Below are 16,243 nucleotides of genomic sequence, written 5' to 3' on the forward strand. Positions count from 1 at the left end.
AAAGCCTAATATGCAAAGTGTCCCCTCGGGCAGGAGTTAGGCCAACTGGGCTCACTATGACATGCACTGACCACCAGGGGGCAGCACGGAATGAAGGAAGGCCCCGGCCGGCAGCCAACAGCTAGGGAAGGTGAGGCCCCGGCCAGCAGCCACTAGGGACCCTACCTGTGCACAAACTTCGAGCACTGGGCCTTTAGTATACAATAAATACCGATGCGGAAAAGAACTGATCTTATATTTCTAGTACTTACTGGAAATAAAAGGCTTACTTTACTCTGCCACAACTTTTCTGGCACTGCCTCCAGTTCCTGGTTATATTATTACACTTTAACCTTTATCATAATTAAACTCCACTTATATACTCTCACATATTCGATGACTAAGTGCTTTCGTAAACAGTGAGCTGTGCTACTCCACCCTTAGTGTGCAAATAATAGAAACCTATTGACAGAGTTCCACAACATATTTCCTCCAAGGGCTCTAAGTAATCTGTGCTAACAGAGAAAGATTCTGAAACTATACTAAGGAATTACATCATATGCTACTTAGAAAATGTTTTTAAGAAAACAATATCCCCAAATTCCAGTAACTTTGAGTAGAAGTTACAATTCACTTTCCTGTGTCCCTAACTGAGGTGTTTGAAAATAAGTAGAAAGATCAAACCAACTTTTCTATTTATTTATTTATTTATTTATTTATTTATTTATTTTTAATTGATTTGAGAGAGAAAGGAAGAGGGAGGGAGAGGGAGACACAGAGAGAGAAATATCAATGTGAGAGGGAAACATCAATCAGTTGCCTCCTGTACACACCCGACTGGAGACCAAACCCACAACCTGGGCATGTGCCCTGACGGGGAATGTAACCAGCAACCTTTCGATGCACAGGCTACTCAACCACACTGGCCAGGGCCGGACCAACTTTTCTTGTTGCAGTAGTAGATTTGATTAGAATAATTCTTAAGAGTACATAATAATTCACCTCTGACCAAGAGTAGTTTAGGAAAAAAGAGAAAATCAAAATCATTACACTTTAGGTCAGGCAATTTTAAATTAAACCTTGCTATATCAATCAATATTAATGTCAAAAAGTAGGCTTCAGCCCTGACTGGTTTGGCTCAGTGGATAGAGCGTTGGCCTGCGGACTGAAGGGTCCCAGGTTTGATTCCACTCAAGGGCATGTACCTTGGTTGCAGGCACAACCCCAGTGGGAGGTGTGCAGGAGGCAGCTGATCGATGTTTCTCTCTCATCGATGTTTCTAACTCTCTATCCCTCTTCCTTCCTCTCTGTAAAAAATCAATAAAATATATTCAAAAAGTAGGCTTCATACACAGGTGAGTGATTGATGACAATAATGAAAACAACACTTTTACCTTTAAATAATATATTCAAAACAGACAGAAAATCTTCTTTTTGACAGATAGCACTGATTCATGTTCATGGATCAACATCCTATGTAATAAAAGCCTAATATGCTAAGTGTCTGGTCATCTGGTCAGCCGTTCAACCAATCAAAGTGTAATCTATATATATAAAACCCTAAGTGACCGGCCGATCATTTGACCGGCCGACTGGTAGCTATGATGTGCACTGACCACCAGGGGGCAGAAGCTCAACGCAGGAGTGTCGAGTTGCAATGACTTGGCAGCTGTGGTTCTCGGGTGATGCACCCAGAACCAGAGAGGAGAGAGCTCAGTTCTGGGGTGTGTCACCAAAAACCACTCTCTCGCAATCCAGGATCCCTAGGGGGATGTCGGAAAGCCAGTTTCGGCCCGATCTCTGCAGGCCAGGCTGAGGGACCCCACCAGTGCACAAATCTGTGCACCGGGCTTCTAGTATGCTAATAATATGCTAAGACTGCTCAACCGCTTGCTATGATGTGCACTGACCACCAGGGCAGACGCTCCAATCAGTAGGTTAGCTAGGGTCCAGCCGATCGAGACTGAGCAAGACAGACCAGACATAGTCCCTCCCTGGCTGGCCAACCTCCCATGTCACCCCCCCCTTGGCCCCAATCATGCACCAGTGGGGTCCCTCGGCCTGGCCTGCACCCTCTCGCAATCCAGGACCCCTCGGGGGATGTCAGAGAGCCGGTTTTGGCCCAATAGCGGAATGACTGGTTGCTATGATGCGCACTGACCACCAGGGAACAGACGCTCAATGCAGGAGCTACCTCCTGGTGGTCAGTGCACTCCCACAGAGGGAGCGCTGCTCAGCAAGAAGCCCTGAGCTGGGCTCACAGCTGGTGAGCACAGCGGCAGTGGCGGGAGCCTCTCCTGCTTCCGCAACAGTGCTAAGAATGTCTGACTGCCCGCAGGCCTACCATCAGTTGATCCCCCGAGGGCTCCCAGACTGCAAGAGGGTGCACGCTGGGCTGAAGGACACCCCCCCCAAGTGTACAAATTTAGTGCACCAGGCCTCAAGTTACATAATAAGAGGAAAGATAAATGAACAAATGACAATTTATGTGGAACCCCCATAGGGACAGCTTGAGATTAACTGCATTGTCTATTAAAGAAAACAGGGCTCTTGATTATTTTTCCCTCCATTTTTGGTGCCTTCCTCAAAATGTTTTCTATAAACATTGTTTATAGTAAGTGCTCATCTACTTTTAATTTATAACTTAAAAATTGATTTTAGAAAGAGGGAGAGAGAAAGAGAGAGAAACACACAGAGAGAAACATTGATTTTTGTTGTCCCATTTATTTATGCATTTTTTGGTTGATTCTTGTATGTGCACTGACTGGGGATTGAACCCATAACCTTGGTGTATCTTGAGGCCACTCTAATCAACACAGTTGCCCAGCCAGGGCCTAATTTATAACTTTTCTAAATCTCTCTCTCCTTTTTTCACTTCATCATTAGTCTGCAATCTTACCTTGTGCCCTATAAACAAGTAATTAATGCCAATTGATGGACAAAGACTCCAGTGCCAAAGAATGAGTGTAAAGTACTGCTATGAATATAACCTCAAGCTGGTGAATATATCTGGTGCTCTCTGTGTATTAATTTGCTTTCTTTGAAAAATGAGTGCAGTGGTCCTCTTTATTAAGCAGGATTTTAGGAATATAAGCTTCTTTCCTTTAAAAACAAGGGGTTAACAAATGCTGGCAAGGGTGTGGAGAAATTGGAATCCTTGTGCACTGTGGGTGGGATTGTAAAATGGTGCAATCACTATGGAAAAAGTATGAAGAGTCCTCAAAAACTTAAAAATAGAACTACTGTATGATTCAGCCAGTCTTAAAGAGATATTTACACAATGTTCATAGCAATATTCACAATAGGCAACAGATGAATGATAAAGTGAAAACAGAGAGATAGATTTTAAAAAGTTATAATTTAGGCCCTGTCCAGGCAGCTGAGTTGGTTAGTGTCCCCCCGAAACACAATTGTGAAAGCAACACAAATGTGCATCAGGGGATGAATAAACAAACTGTGCTGCGCACACACACACACACACACACACACACACACAGAAATATTACTCATCCTTAAAAAGTAAGGGAATTCTATCACATGCTACAACTCGGACAAGCTTTTAACACATTATGCTTAGTGAAATACACTGGTCACAGAAGGACAAATACTGTATAATTTCACTTATATGAGGTCTTTAAAGTAGGTAAATTCATAGCAATAGAAAGTAGAATGGTGGTTACCAGGAGATGGAAGGAGCAGACCAGGGAGTTGCTGTTTAATGTGAATAGTTTCAAATTTGCAAGATGAAAAAGTCCTGGAGATGTGTTGCACAGCAACGTGAATATTCTTAACATTACTGAACTATCTACACGTAAAAAAGATGGCAAATTTTATGTTGTATGTTTTTTACTATCACCACAAAAGTAGAAAAATAGTTAACTTTAAAAAGAACAGGGCTGATCTAAAAAAGATTATCTTGAAGGTCAGAGTTTGGCTAATTTGATTGAAAAACTTTTGTAGTAAAGAGGGAGCCAGCATATTGTTAGAGAGTTAAATCACAGAGTGGCATGACCTGTTAGCAACATCTCATCCCCCTCTAGTATCTCATTTTCTCCCAAATAGCATTATTTTTTGTTTTCCCGGGCTCAACTGCCCATACACTGTAGTAGACATATAAAAGCAGGACTTCTCTGGGAACAAAGCTCCCATCCTGCTGCTAGAAACCCAACTCTTCCCCATAGGAGGCCTTACATCAAACTCCAGACCAATGGAGGTATCTATAATGATAAAAGCGTAATATGCAAATCGACCAAACGGCCAAACAGCAGAACAACTGTCTGGACGACCACGCTATGACATGCACTGGCGCCAGGCCAGCCAAGGCAGGAGCGATGTGATTGGTCGGGGGGCCCCCGCCATCACCCCACAATCGCCCTGCAGAGGGAGGCCCAGGCCACCGGGGCAATCAATCAGGGTGTGTGTGGGGGCCTCTGCAATTGCCCCGTAGAGGGAAGCCCAGGCCGTCAGCGCTGTGGTGGGGCCTCCCTCTGCAGGGCAATTGATCGAGGGGCTTCTGGACTGTGAGAGGGTGTAGGCCGGGCTGAAGGACCCCCCTCCCACCCCCAGTGCACGAATTTCATGCATGAATTTGTGCACCGGGCCTCTAGTTTGGGTATAACTGAGATAGAAGATAATTTATTTATTTAATGCAATGAAGTACGAAGAGATAAGGGCTGCCTCGGCAGTCAATGGGAATAAAAACTAAAAGGCAATAAATTTAAAAACTACAGTAGGTCCTCAGGTTACGTCAGAGATCCGTTCCTACAGCACGATGTAACGCGATTTTCGTCGTAAGTCAGAACCCACCTACATAAGCACCTACGTCACTCACATGGAGCACATACACAGCAGTAATGAAGTGAAAATAGTAAAAAAAAATTTAAAAGAAAGATAACAATTCCTGACCTTTACTGTGGTAAACAAATAATAAAAAACATAGAGCACATATCTACATACGTCGAAATGACGGAACTTTTTCTTTTTTTAAATAATGGGAGATGGCGACGTACCCACAAAACGACATACGTCGAGTCCGACGTAACCTGAGGACTATCTGTATTAGTTAGAAAGGGCTAAACACCTGGATGTGAAGACCAGGTCCTCAGGAGGAGAGCCTTTGTTTGATGAAAAGATGTAATGAAAAGCAGCGTGTTAGGCATAAAGCACCTACATTTGTGAAAATGGTAGGCTAGACATCCCTAGAGCAATGTTGGTTCCAAGGCATGTTCTTTCCTTCTTCACCTGATTTACTTTTAGGATGAAATCTACTTTCGACCACATTCTTCTTGTGGCATTTAAGCTCCCTTCTCCCCATTCTGGACAGTTCTGTTTTAGCCTGCTGTATTTAACGAACTCCCTGGCAAGCTTTTGTTTTATTCAAGAATTCTATAGCTGCAAAGTCTGAAAAAAACTGACCTAAGATATTGAAGGGACCAAAATTTTGCCACCCTGAAGCTGCCTTTTTGGCATTTTGATTTTCAATTGTTTATTAAAAAGACAAAAGACTCAGAAAGAACAAAAGACTCAGAAAGAACCTTTGGCCCTCCCCGCTTTCCTGCCCAAGAGCTGCAGACAGAAGCCTGCTTTGGGAAGGGAGCCTTGGCTTAATCACCTTAGGAATCTTCACCCTAGCAATAGTCAGGAAGACTCCAGCTTGTCAGCAAGAATATTCCTGCCACTCTTGTTCTGCACTCAATTCAACTGCCTGTAAATTGCCCATTCTCACTCCTGAAATCTAAGACTCCAAAATTATTACATATCCAATGTTGCCTGTCTTTGGAATTTTCAGGACGATGTGAATTCCCCATGAACATGTATTAAAACCTTTATTTTCTCCTGTTAATTTTATTAGTCCAGCCTAGAAAAACTTAGAAGTTGAAGAGTATTAATATTCTTTTAGCCCCCACAGTATATATGACGCTTCAGTGGCTTGACCCTGTGAGTATCCATCGATTTTGTACATGGCAGTTTCTCAACCAAGATTCTATTGACATGTTGGGTTGGATAGGTCTTTGTTGTGGGGGCTGTCCTGTGTATTGTAGGATGTTTGGCAGCATCCCCAGCCTCTACCCGCTATATGCCAGTAGCTTCCCTCCCAGATCCTATAGTCATGGCAATAAGAAATGTCTCCAGACATTCCCAAATGTCCCTGGGGTCAAAATCCCCTTTCCTGTTGAGAACGACTGATACAGAGGGCTTACGGGTCCAATTCTAAACTCAGACCCCAATCTGTTTTGGGCCTGCTGCTGTGTTATTCCAGCTTCTCCTTTCTTTTCCACTACTATGGCCATGTTAAACATTAGCTAGCACTGTATTTTTCTTTTATGGGTAGGAAGAGAAAACAAGCAGCTAGAGATTCTAACACAAGTTTGGGTATTTGCCTACCATAGTTGTAAATTAATAGGAGAAAAGGATTACTTAGTTACCTGAAATACAAGGCAGAAGACGTTTGTAGGTACCAGTTTAGGCATTTCAGTATCTGAATGTAAAATCTGTTTCTCTAAATACATGTGTGTGTTTTTTTAAAGGTAGAATTTAATAAGTATAAATCCTAACAAAAGAAAAATTTAATTTGTAAGTGATTATGCTTGATCAAAGCATTTAAAGTGTCAAAACAAGTTATGCTTCAGTAGGGGTCTAAAATACATATAAATACTTTTCCTCCCACTTTCTAAATTCTTCTGGTTTGGCTAATAACCAAATTAAAAGATAGATATTAACAGGAGAAAATAAAGTTTAATACATGCACATGGGGAATTCACGTAGACATGATAAATCCATAAAAATTCCAAAGACAGTGAGGCAACACTGGGTATATAAGACATTTCTGGACAAAGAGAAAAGGGGTGGGGGTGGGGGTGAGATAACAGATTTCAGAAGTGAGAATGGGCAATTTACAGGTAGTTGAGGATGACAAAATATACTTGGCAGGAAAATCCCTGCTAGGTGACTGAGAAACAATAGGGCACAGTGGGTATCTAGCTAATAGGCACCTGCCTGAAGTTCTCTTGTTTACCCTACTTAATTCAAATTGGGCTAAGGGGAATTTCATAAGATCTCCTTCCAGAAGCTGGGTTCTTTGTCTGAAACTCTTGGGCAGGAAAGGGGGGAGGGTCAAAGGTTCTTTCTGGGTCTTTCGTTTCTTAGTAAACAGCTTAAAAATCAACGTCTAAAAAGCAGCTTCAGGGTGGAAGAATTTTGATCCCTTCACATCCCATCAAGCATCTTTCATCATTGGATTTAAATCCCTCACAATGTTGGTCAAGTCTTAATATGCACAGAAAGCAAGATGGATATAGATGAGTTATCCTTTCTATAAGACTCTCCATGCTAGATTAGAGTTTGAAACCCGGGCTTTCTAAAATGCCTAGTGTGTCACATGTTCAGTGTAATCTGAAATTCATAATGTTCTAGGCCAGACAAGTGACCTCTTAAGTAACACATTTGGACCATGTTTGGACTAGTAGTTTCTTAGTCTCTCATTAGCCATCATTTGTTTTGCAATACCTGAGGCTTATTTCTAGAGATCTTCCTTAATGTCATCTTATCTGTATTTTGGTATTTATACAATATATTTTATTTCCCTCATTTTACACTCGTCACCAGCTAGTCTATGGCTAACTTCATCTGCCTCAGGGTGAAGCAGCTCCTCAGGTGCTCATCTCCTGGACCTAACTGAGGTCTCTCAAAGGCCCCTGGGTTACACTCTGCTGCCCAAGCAGTGGCAACATCACCATGAACTTCCCTGACTCCAAGTTATAGATTCACAAAATGCCTGACATAATTTTTCAATAAAAATAAACAGCAAAGGTTATATATCATGTTCATTTTTTAGACTAACGTTCCAAACTTTAAGTAAAACTTCCTCCCATGAAGGAAGAGAAAATCCATTTAAGGAAGTTGCCACTACTACTCAAAAACCAAAAGGAAAATAAAGCAACACTGCATAACTGTGTTCTAAATAGCTACTACATAGACTACCAAACTAAAACTCAATGTAAAAACACGATCACATACATTAATGCTAACTTTCATATTTCAAATGATCATTTTTCTCTTTTAGGCAGAAATTACCCTCCAATGTGGCCCTTATTCAGCTGAGCTAAAGGATATAAGGGAACAACACTAGTATGCACATAAGGCTGATAAAACAAAATCCAAGAATTTTTAAAAAAAGGCTGAGGGACAGAGGAATGAGAAACGAAGTCCAGTATCTTTTCATTTAAACCCAACTATTCAAAGGAATGAAATGATCAGTTACCAATTTAGCAGTTTATTTATGATACTCCAGCTCAGCCATTTCAGTAATCTTCATGGGTTGCATTAAAACGTCAGAGCTGTTTTAAGGCCCCCTTGGTAAAGATGATCCATAGTAAATACTGATACCTCATCAGTGAGAGGTAGACTTACAAAACAAATATTCCCCTCTCTGCCCTAACCCACCTTTCATGCACAAGAGTCTATAAAAATGGTGCATTATTACTTATGGAAGAATGGGTCAGGGAATGATCAATCCAGTTTTTCAATCTATTTGCCTTCACAAAGCAGGATTCAGCATATAAGATAAAATTCTATATGGGAGAATGGAATTTTTTTTTCTATTTACCTTAATATTTATTTGAATACAATTTTGAAAATTGGGGAATGAAATAATAAACTATATGATACTGGCAAGATAATTAATAAACTTAACTCACCATTTTTTAGGCTTTGACAATGGTTTGTATTTGCTGTATTTTACACGCCATTCAAGAACTTCTTTACAGCGCTGACAGACTCCATCATGAAGTTTTGTATTAATTTTCTAAAAAAACAAAGAGAAAAGCAAATTGAGAATTTCATCTGTGCGCTAGCATTGCAAACCCCATGAAAAAGGCACACAAGAAATTTAAGTTTTTTAAAAACAGCAACCTAACTGTAATCTGTGTTGACGCCTTATATGTATTTTTATGTACATTCCTCAATTTGCTTCTTTACAAAAGCAAAGATGCTTCACTGGTGTTCCTCAGAATCATCTAAGAAACTTTTTAACCTGCAGGAGTGTTTTGAAAGTCCTCACCATTGATTTCTGATGTGAACATATGTTAAAACTCAAACTGTACAGTTAACGTATGTGCATTTTACTGTATGTAAGTTATATCTCAATAAAAACGTAATAAAGAAAACATAATTCATATTTTAAGACTCTTTTGACAATTCACACTTTACCACTGAGAAATAAGAAATTAGATTTAGAAATGAGATAGTCCGAAATTGTCAGTCTACAGCGGAGACTATGAAACTTGAGAAAGGAGTGCCAGGGAGCAGCAGTTGCAAGCAAGAAGACATTTCATTACTCAGTTGAATCCTTTTGTATTCTCATGTAAAGAAAAATGTTTTAGAAAAGTTACCTTGCTAATCTTGTTTCTTCAAGACAGAAAATAAACACTCATGTGCAGTAAATATCAGTGGTGGGAAAAGGGCTTCACGAGGGGGAAAAGCCCATTTTTATTATAATTTTCTTTTCAAAGTGTGTTGGGCATTAAGGAGGATAGACATTTTTTAAATGTGTTGTGTTCTCCATAAAAGTTTTATATTTGATAATATGTTCATCTGATTCAGAACCTAGATTCTATATTTTCACTAAGTCCTCTGAGAATTCTCTAACTTACTTGTGGTGGAAGCCTGGTCTTTGCCTACTGTTGGAATAATGAGTGGAGAACATTTTACGTTTTCTTTGCTTTTATTTCCCTTCTGTGTTTCTCAAGAGGAAAAAGAAAAGCATCACAAAAAAGCGGATTCTTTGGAAGGTTATTTTTATTTGATACTGAATTAAAAGTACAACGTTTAATGATCATCTGAAACAAAACTTCCGAACAGGGCTTGCTATTCTTCAAAGTTCTAAACAAGAAGGCAAAATAATTTCACAAAACATTTATCCAAAGAGAAAGTATTTCATAGGATATTTTTGAACACCATAAATTGAGCTGTGAATATATTGTTTTAATTTAACTCTGTAGTGAAAAACGTAATTCTGTTACTTAATGAATTGTGTATGAGTATTTCTTTCTTCCTGACCTAGATGGAGAGTCCCTGAGAAAATAAATCCTGTGTGCCATTATACTTCTTCTTACTGTGGTCTGCTAATTATTGCCCAAAAGAAGGAAATCTGTGCTTGATATCAAACTCCTCTTCTGAGCAACCTTGATACTTAGTTATCGCCTACAAGGCTTGCTAAGAAATCCCCAGAACCAAAGTTCACATTTCATCATTTGTTCTCCCTGCCTTCTGTTGCCTACAGTATCTTACTAAAAGCATTAGGTATATTTTCATAACTCTAGCACTGGGAACAAGATAATGACTTGACTATGATTACAATATGAATGTGGTATAAACTTTCTAATTAGAATATGCTTAGAATGCAAAGTGTTTCCTTACCTGAAATTTGATCATATGTAACACTCTGCTTGTTAACTAGGAAGCATTACTTGGTTTCTTGTTTGTTTCTGTATCCAATTTCTGACCAGTTCATCTTGATTTACAAAGCTGCGCATAGTTTTGAAACTGGTTTCTTTAGGTGGATTGACAGTAGAACAAAACAGGTCTTTGTGGGAACTTGTCCTGTGAGCGATGTGTGAAGCAGTATAAATGCAGATGCTGCACAGAGCTCACATAACTAACAGGCACTACTACAAAATTAAACTTGATTTCCATGGGTTAAGAAATGAATGGAAGTAAGAATGAGAATAGTACTTTCACTTAAAAATAGCTGCAGAAAGAGAGAGAACTGAACACCTTGTTTCCTGAATTTTGGCAAACTAGAGAAAGTTAATTCCAGAGATGTGAGCAATGAAAGCTGTCTTAGCTTTAGGAATCATTCTGCCTGGGGCAAAGAACTCAGCAATCCTATGGTACTCACACCTGTGATGTTTACAGCTAACCCTGTTTGTGCGATTTATTTTAGCATATCCCTCATGGTAGAAGATTCACTGGAAATGGATTTTCAACAGCAATTGGAATTTTTCTTGAGAATTTCATTTTTAACTCTATATATTTAATTAATGAAGGGAGGTATAATATGCCACTGTTTTACTTTTAGCATTCCTGAAAGAATTATGGTGTACAAAAAAAACCCACAAAAAACGTAATGAACGATTATATTAGTTACTCTTGAATGATATTCAAATTCTTTTCCCCTCACAATAGTATCATCTTTCTGTTAAAGGACACTTTATATTAAGGTTATTAAGGTTAAGATTTAAGCATATAACTATAAAATCGAAATATAAAATAAAAACTTAGTTTTCTAAGTGCAAAAGCCTTGAAAGATCATTTAATTCAACAAGGCTACTTTCAAAATCTTTAAAGAAAAAAGATCTTCTGTGGGAGATTCCACTGAATTTAGGAATCTCAGTTAAAGAAGAAACCTTATTTATCAAGTGAATACTTTTTTAAAAAAGGTCAGAATAAACTTAAGGTATATTAAAAGACACTACTACTTAATATATACATAAAATCTTAGCCATCACTAATTCATACAGCATATTTATAGTAAATGTTATCCCTGCTCTAAATATTCTGCTGTCAGACAATGCACTTTGGTAATAAAACACAGCAATCCCAAAAAGAAATTGGGTGAGGACTTCAAATCCCAAGAAGATAGCAAGAGTAAATTGTAAATATAACATCTGTATCAACATGCTGATGCTGAAAAATATTTTACAAAATATAAAGCATCCTTTAACTGTTAAGGATCAAACTATTGTGTGTGAGGGGGGAGGGAGGAATTTGAATACCACTCAAGAATAATATAATCTTTCATTATGATTTTTTGTAGATCATAATTCAGAAATGCTAAAAGTGAAACAATGGCATATTTCATGTCCTTTATTAATTGGGGAAAGATAGGCTTTAAAAATGAAATTTTAAGGAAAATTTCAGTTCTAACTGCTGTTGAAAATCCATTTCCATGGAATCTCCTGCATTAAACCTCTCCACAAAATAAGACGTTTTATTTTTTTTTTTCTTGGCATTTCAATTATGATGTGTCTTGGTGTGGTCCTCTAATAAGACGTTTTATATCTTAATCATATTTAAGTATATATTATTTTTAAGTTTTCTGGTAACAGTCCCTTAGTCTAAATTTGATTAGAGGATAAAAGATCTCTGGATTTGGGAGCAAGAACTTACTAGTACTAGTATATAACTGTCTTTTAGGCTCTAGCTTTCAAATCATAAGCTACATTTTTTTTTAATATATTTTATTGATTTTTTACAGAGAGGAACAGAGAGAGATAGAGAGTTAGAAACATCGATGAGAGAGAAACATCGATCAGCTGCCTCCTGCACATCTCCTACTGGGGATGTGCCCGCAACCAAGGTACATGCCCTTGACCGGAATCGAACCTGGGACCTTTCAGTCCGCAGGCCGACGCTCTATCCACTGAGCCAAACTGGTTTCGGCTCATAAGCTACATTTTAAATCCTTTTAATATGGCTAGCACATCGTGGGGTATCAAGTATCTTATAAAATAAATACAAGCAAAACAAATAGATGAGGGAATCAGATTGGGGGGAAATGAGAGTAGGTAGGGAAAATTAGGAAGCAGTCAGGAGTGCTGCTGGGAAGTGCTCCTGCTAGAGATGAACTACAAGGGGGATTTGAACTTTCTAGCAGCCAGTAAGACATAAGCTCTGCTCCTACCTAACTCAGAGTCTATAACATGCCAAAATTCTCAGAAACAGCACAACTGATCCTGTTATTCAAACCCAAAGTTTCATCTTTCCCAAAGAGAACACCCACCATACAATACAGTAAGCAATGGTCTCTAAAACATCCTTACAATACAAAGCATTTCACAGAGCTGCTTTCTACCCCAGTTCTCAAAGTGCACGTTATATAATGCTAAGCACGGTATGGCAAAAAAAAGTTATTCTTGGGGGTGCAATGCAGGTACAGCTGCCTGATATTTTCATAGGATCTATAGCAACGCACTGCATATCATAATGACATCAGGAATAGTACTCAACTGAGTCTAAAAATATTCTCTTATTATGAAAATTTCCAAACATGCAGAAAAGTTAAAAAAGTAATACTTATACATAGCCATATATACACTGTATAGAGACAACTATTGGCATTTTATCTATTTGCTTCTTATGTGTGTGTATTTAAAATAAGTTGCAGACATCAACACACTTCACCTATTAATTATATATATCCTAGAAATACTTTCTCCTACTTAACCACAATACTGTTACCCATACTTCAGAAAAATGAAAAATAACTCCAATGTTATTGAATGTAGCCATCTACACTGACATTTCCTCAACTGCCCCGCCTTGTTTATCTCTCTTTTGATCTAGAAGGGTTTCCTCTATTACACTGTTTTTGAAATACTAGGCAAGTTGTCTTCAAGAATATCCCACATTATGGATTTATCTGATTGTTTTCTAATGGTGCAATTTAACTCACTGCTTTATCTCCTATATTTTTATAAAGTGGAAGTTCGGTTTAAAGTCTTGATTGGATCCAGGTTTAATACTGCTTATAATAGTTCATACAGGCTGCTGCTATGAACTTCATGTTACTCTAAGTCATGAAGCACAAAATGTCCTGTTCTTGCCTAGTCAGCAATGAAAAATTTGACGGATCACTTGGTTAAACTGGACAGCAATGACCTCTTTTAAGTATAAAGATTAGCAATAATCTATGGGGGTCATTTCAATACACTGTTCCACAATAGCATTTCACATCATGATTTTAGCATCTATTCAATATCCTTTGCCTGAATAAATCATTTTAAATGTTAACTTTATCATGCTTTCTAAATTAATTAATTTTTTAAAAGGTTCACAGCTAATGTCAGTTTTGAGGTATAATCTCTATACAGTAAAACTATGGTTCTATGAATCTGACAACCAAAAAATAGTACACTTCCATCACTCTAAAAAGTTCCCTTATGCCCCTCCATGGTCAATGCCCGCTAACACTCCCCAGGCAACACTGATTTTTAAAAAAATATTTTTATTGATTTCAGAGCGTGGTCAATGCCCGCTAACACTCCCAGGCAACACTGATTTTTAAAAAAATATTTTGACTGATTTCAGAGAGGAAGGAAGAGGGAGAGATAGAAACATCAATGATGAGAGAGAATCATGGATTGGCTGCCTCCTACATGCCTCCCACTGGGGATCGAGCACACAACCTGGGCATGTGCCCCTGACCAGAATTGAACCCAGGACCCTTCGGTCCGCAGGCCAACACTCTATCCACTGAGCCAAACTGGCCAGGGCAACACTGATTTTTTAATATGTGCCTATAGTTTTTTTTGCCTTTCTCAAATGTCATAAAAATGGAATGATAAAGTATATTAACTATCTGAGGAGCTCATTCCATATAAATATAAATGTAAATATATATATACTGATTACAGAGAGAAAGGGAGAGGGAGAGAGAGATAGAAACATCAGTGATGAGAGAGACTCATTGATCGGGAGCTCATTACTTTTTATTGGTGAATGGTATTCAACTGTATGGATGTGCTATAATGTTTATTCATTCACCATCTGAAGGACATTCTGAGCTGTTTCTAGTTTGAAATGCTAATAAATATTTGCATACAAGAACTGATATCCTAACAATATTATATGCAAAGATGTTTATTTCTCTTGAGCTAATATCTAAAAAAATGGTATTTTGGGTTATATGACTATATTATGCTTAATTTTATAAGAAACTAATAGATTTTCAACATGGCTGTACCATTTTGTATTCCCACTAACAATGTATGAGGATCATTTTTCTGCATCCTTTCCAGTGCTTGAAATCGTAAAAAAATTTATTTTAGTCATTCAAATATGTGTGTAGTTTTAATTTGAATCTCCCTGATACTATATAATAGAGGTAATATGCAAAGTGACTGTCATGCCCTCACACAAGATGGCCGTCCCCATGTGGTCAAAAGATGGTCGCCACAAGATGGCAAATTTTCATCACATTATATTCGCACATATAAAGTTCTGATCCTATTTCAAAAGGATAGTAAAAATAATAGGAATTTATCAGAGGCAAAGAATAATTGTCCCATTCTTCTTTAAAAATATATTTTTATTGATTTCAGAGAGAAAGGGAGAGGGATAGAAACATCAATGATGAGCCAGCATGCACATATAAAGTTCTGATCCTATTTCAACAAGATAGTAAAAATAATAGGAATTTATCAGAGGTAAAGAATAATTGTCCCATTCTTTTTTAAAAATATATCTTTATTGATTTCAGAGAGAAAGGGAGAGGGATAGAAACATCAATGATGAGAAAGAATCATTGATTGGCTGCCTCCTGCACACCCCCTACTGGGGATCGAGCCCACAACCCAGGCATGTGCCCTTGACCAGAATCGAACTCAGGACCCTTCAGTCGGCAGGCCCACGCTGTATCCACTGAGCCAAACCAGCTAGGGCTAATTGTCCCATTCTTGAATAAATTATTTGGATATTGTAAAAGCACTTGTTTCCTAATATTGTTTATAAAAATTTGCTTTGCTCTTTTATCCAGGCAGTTAAAATATTAAAAATAGAAGACATTGCCATTTCCCTTAAAAAGGGAATTTAAAAAATTATTGCTATAATCAACAATATCACATTTACACAGATAGAATACTACTATTACATCATCCAGAATATCAATACTGAGGTCTATTCATTTAAAACTTTCAAACCTACAAACTTTTTTTTTTTTTTTTATTATGATAAAAAGTAATAGCTTGAATATCTACTAGTTACTCATATAAGAAATACCTTATTTGGATAAGTTACTGAGTCTTACTATTTTTATGTATTTTATTATTTCACAAAAAGAGCTAGTAATATAAATAGCTCAGAAATACTTCTGAAGTGAGTTCTAGCAGTAAAGTTGGTTTTGTTGTCATTTAAGGAAAAATACAAAGCTAAAGTTAATATAGGCTTATTTCTTTTTAGGAAAGTATAAATGTTCAGTGTAGCTAATTAGAGATTATAAGATTTTTTTTTTTTTACAAAAGATTTCAGTCCATTCTCCTTTAAGCAAAATACTATCCTAATTTTCTAAAATGCTTGATATATATACATATACATATATCTAATACATACATTTTGAGTTATCAATATTTGATTTTTACTATGTAAAAGTTTAATTTAAAAATACCTAAGGCATTAAGAATGGGATATATTTCTACTATAAGCTAAAATCATTAACTTTCTTCCTTGAAGTCTAGTCTCTCTTCCTCCCATTCACTCTATATTTATA

The 16,243-nt window shown here is 37.7% G+C and overlaps 1 protein-coding gene across 2 annotated transcripts in view; it reads right to left on the reverse strand.

Annotated features, from left to right (window-relative positions):
- Positions 1 to 16,243, reverse strand: part of LOC102252904 (chromosome unknown open reading frame, human C9orf85) — a 45,487-nt gene that overhangs the window by 9,531 nt on the left and 19,713 nt on the right. Inside the window, exons 2-3 of one of the 2 annotated variants that reach the window (XM_014541284.1) lie at positions 10,396 to 10,578; positions 8,676 to 8,782 (exon numbers count right to left, since the gene is read on the reverse strand). In XM_014541284.1, the coding sequence (XP_014396770.1) occupies positions 8,676 to 8,782; positions 10,396 to 10,410 (122 nt within the window). In that variant the 5' untranslated portion in view covers positions 10,411 to 10,578. The remainder of the gene's footprint in view (positions 1 to 8,675; positions 8,783 to 10,395; positions 10,579 to 16,243) is intronic. The other variant, XM_005868319.2, reaches the window with a different exon arrangement.

Source organism: Myotis brandtii, unplaced genomic scaffold (assembly GCF_000412655.1).
Source record: "Myotis brandtii unplaced genomic scaffold, ASM41265v1 scaffold266, whole genome shotgun sequence".
NCBI classification, from domain to species: Eukaryota; Metazoa; Chordata; class Mammalia; order Chiroptera; family Vespertilionidae; genus Myotis; species Myotis brandtii.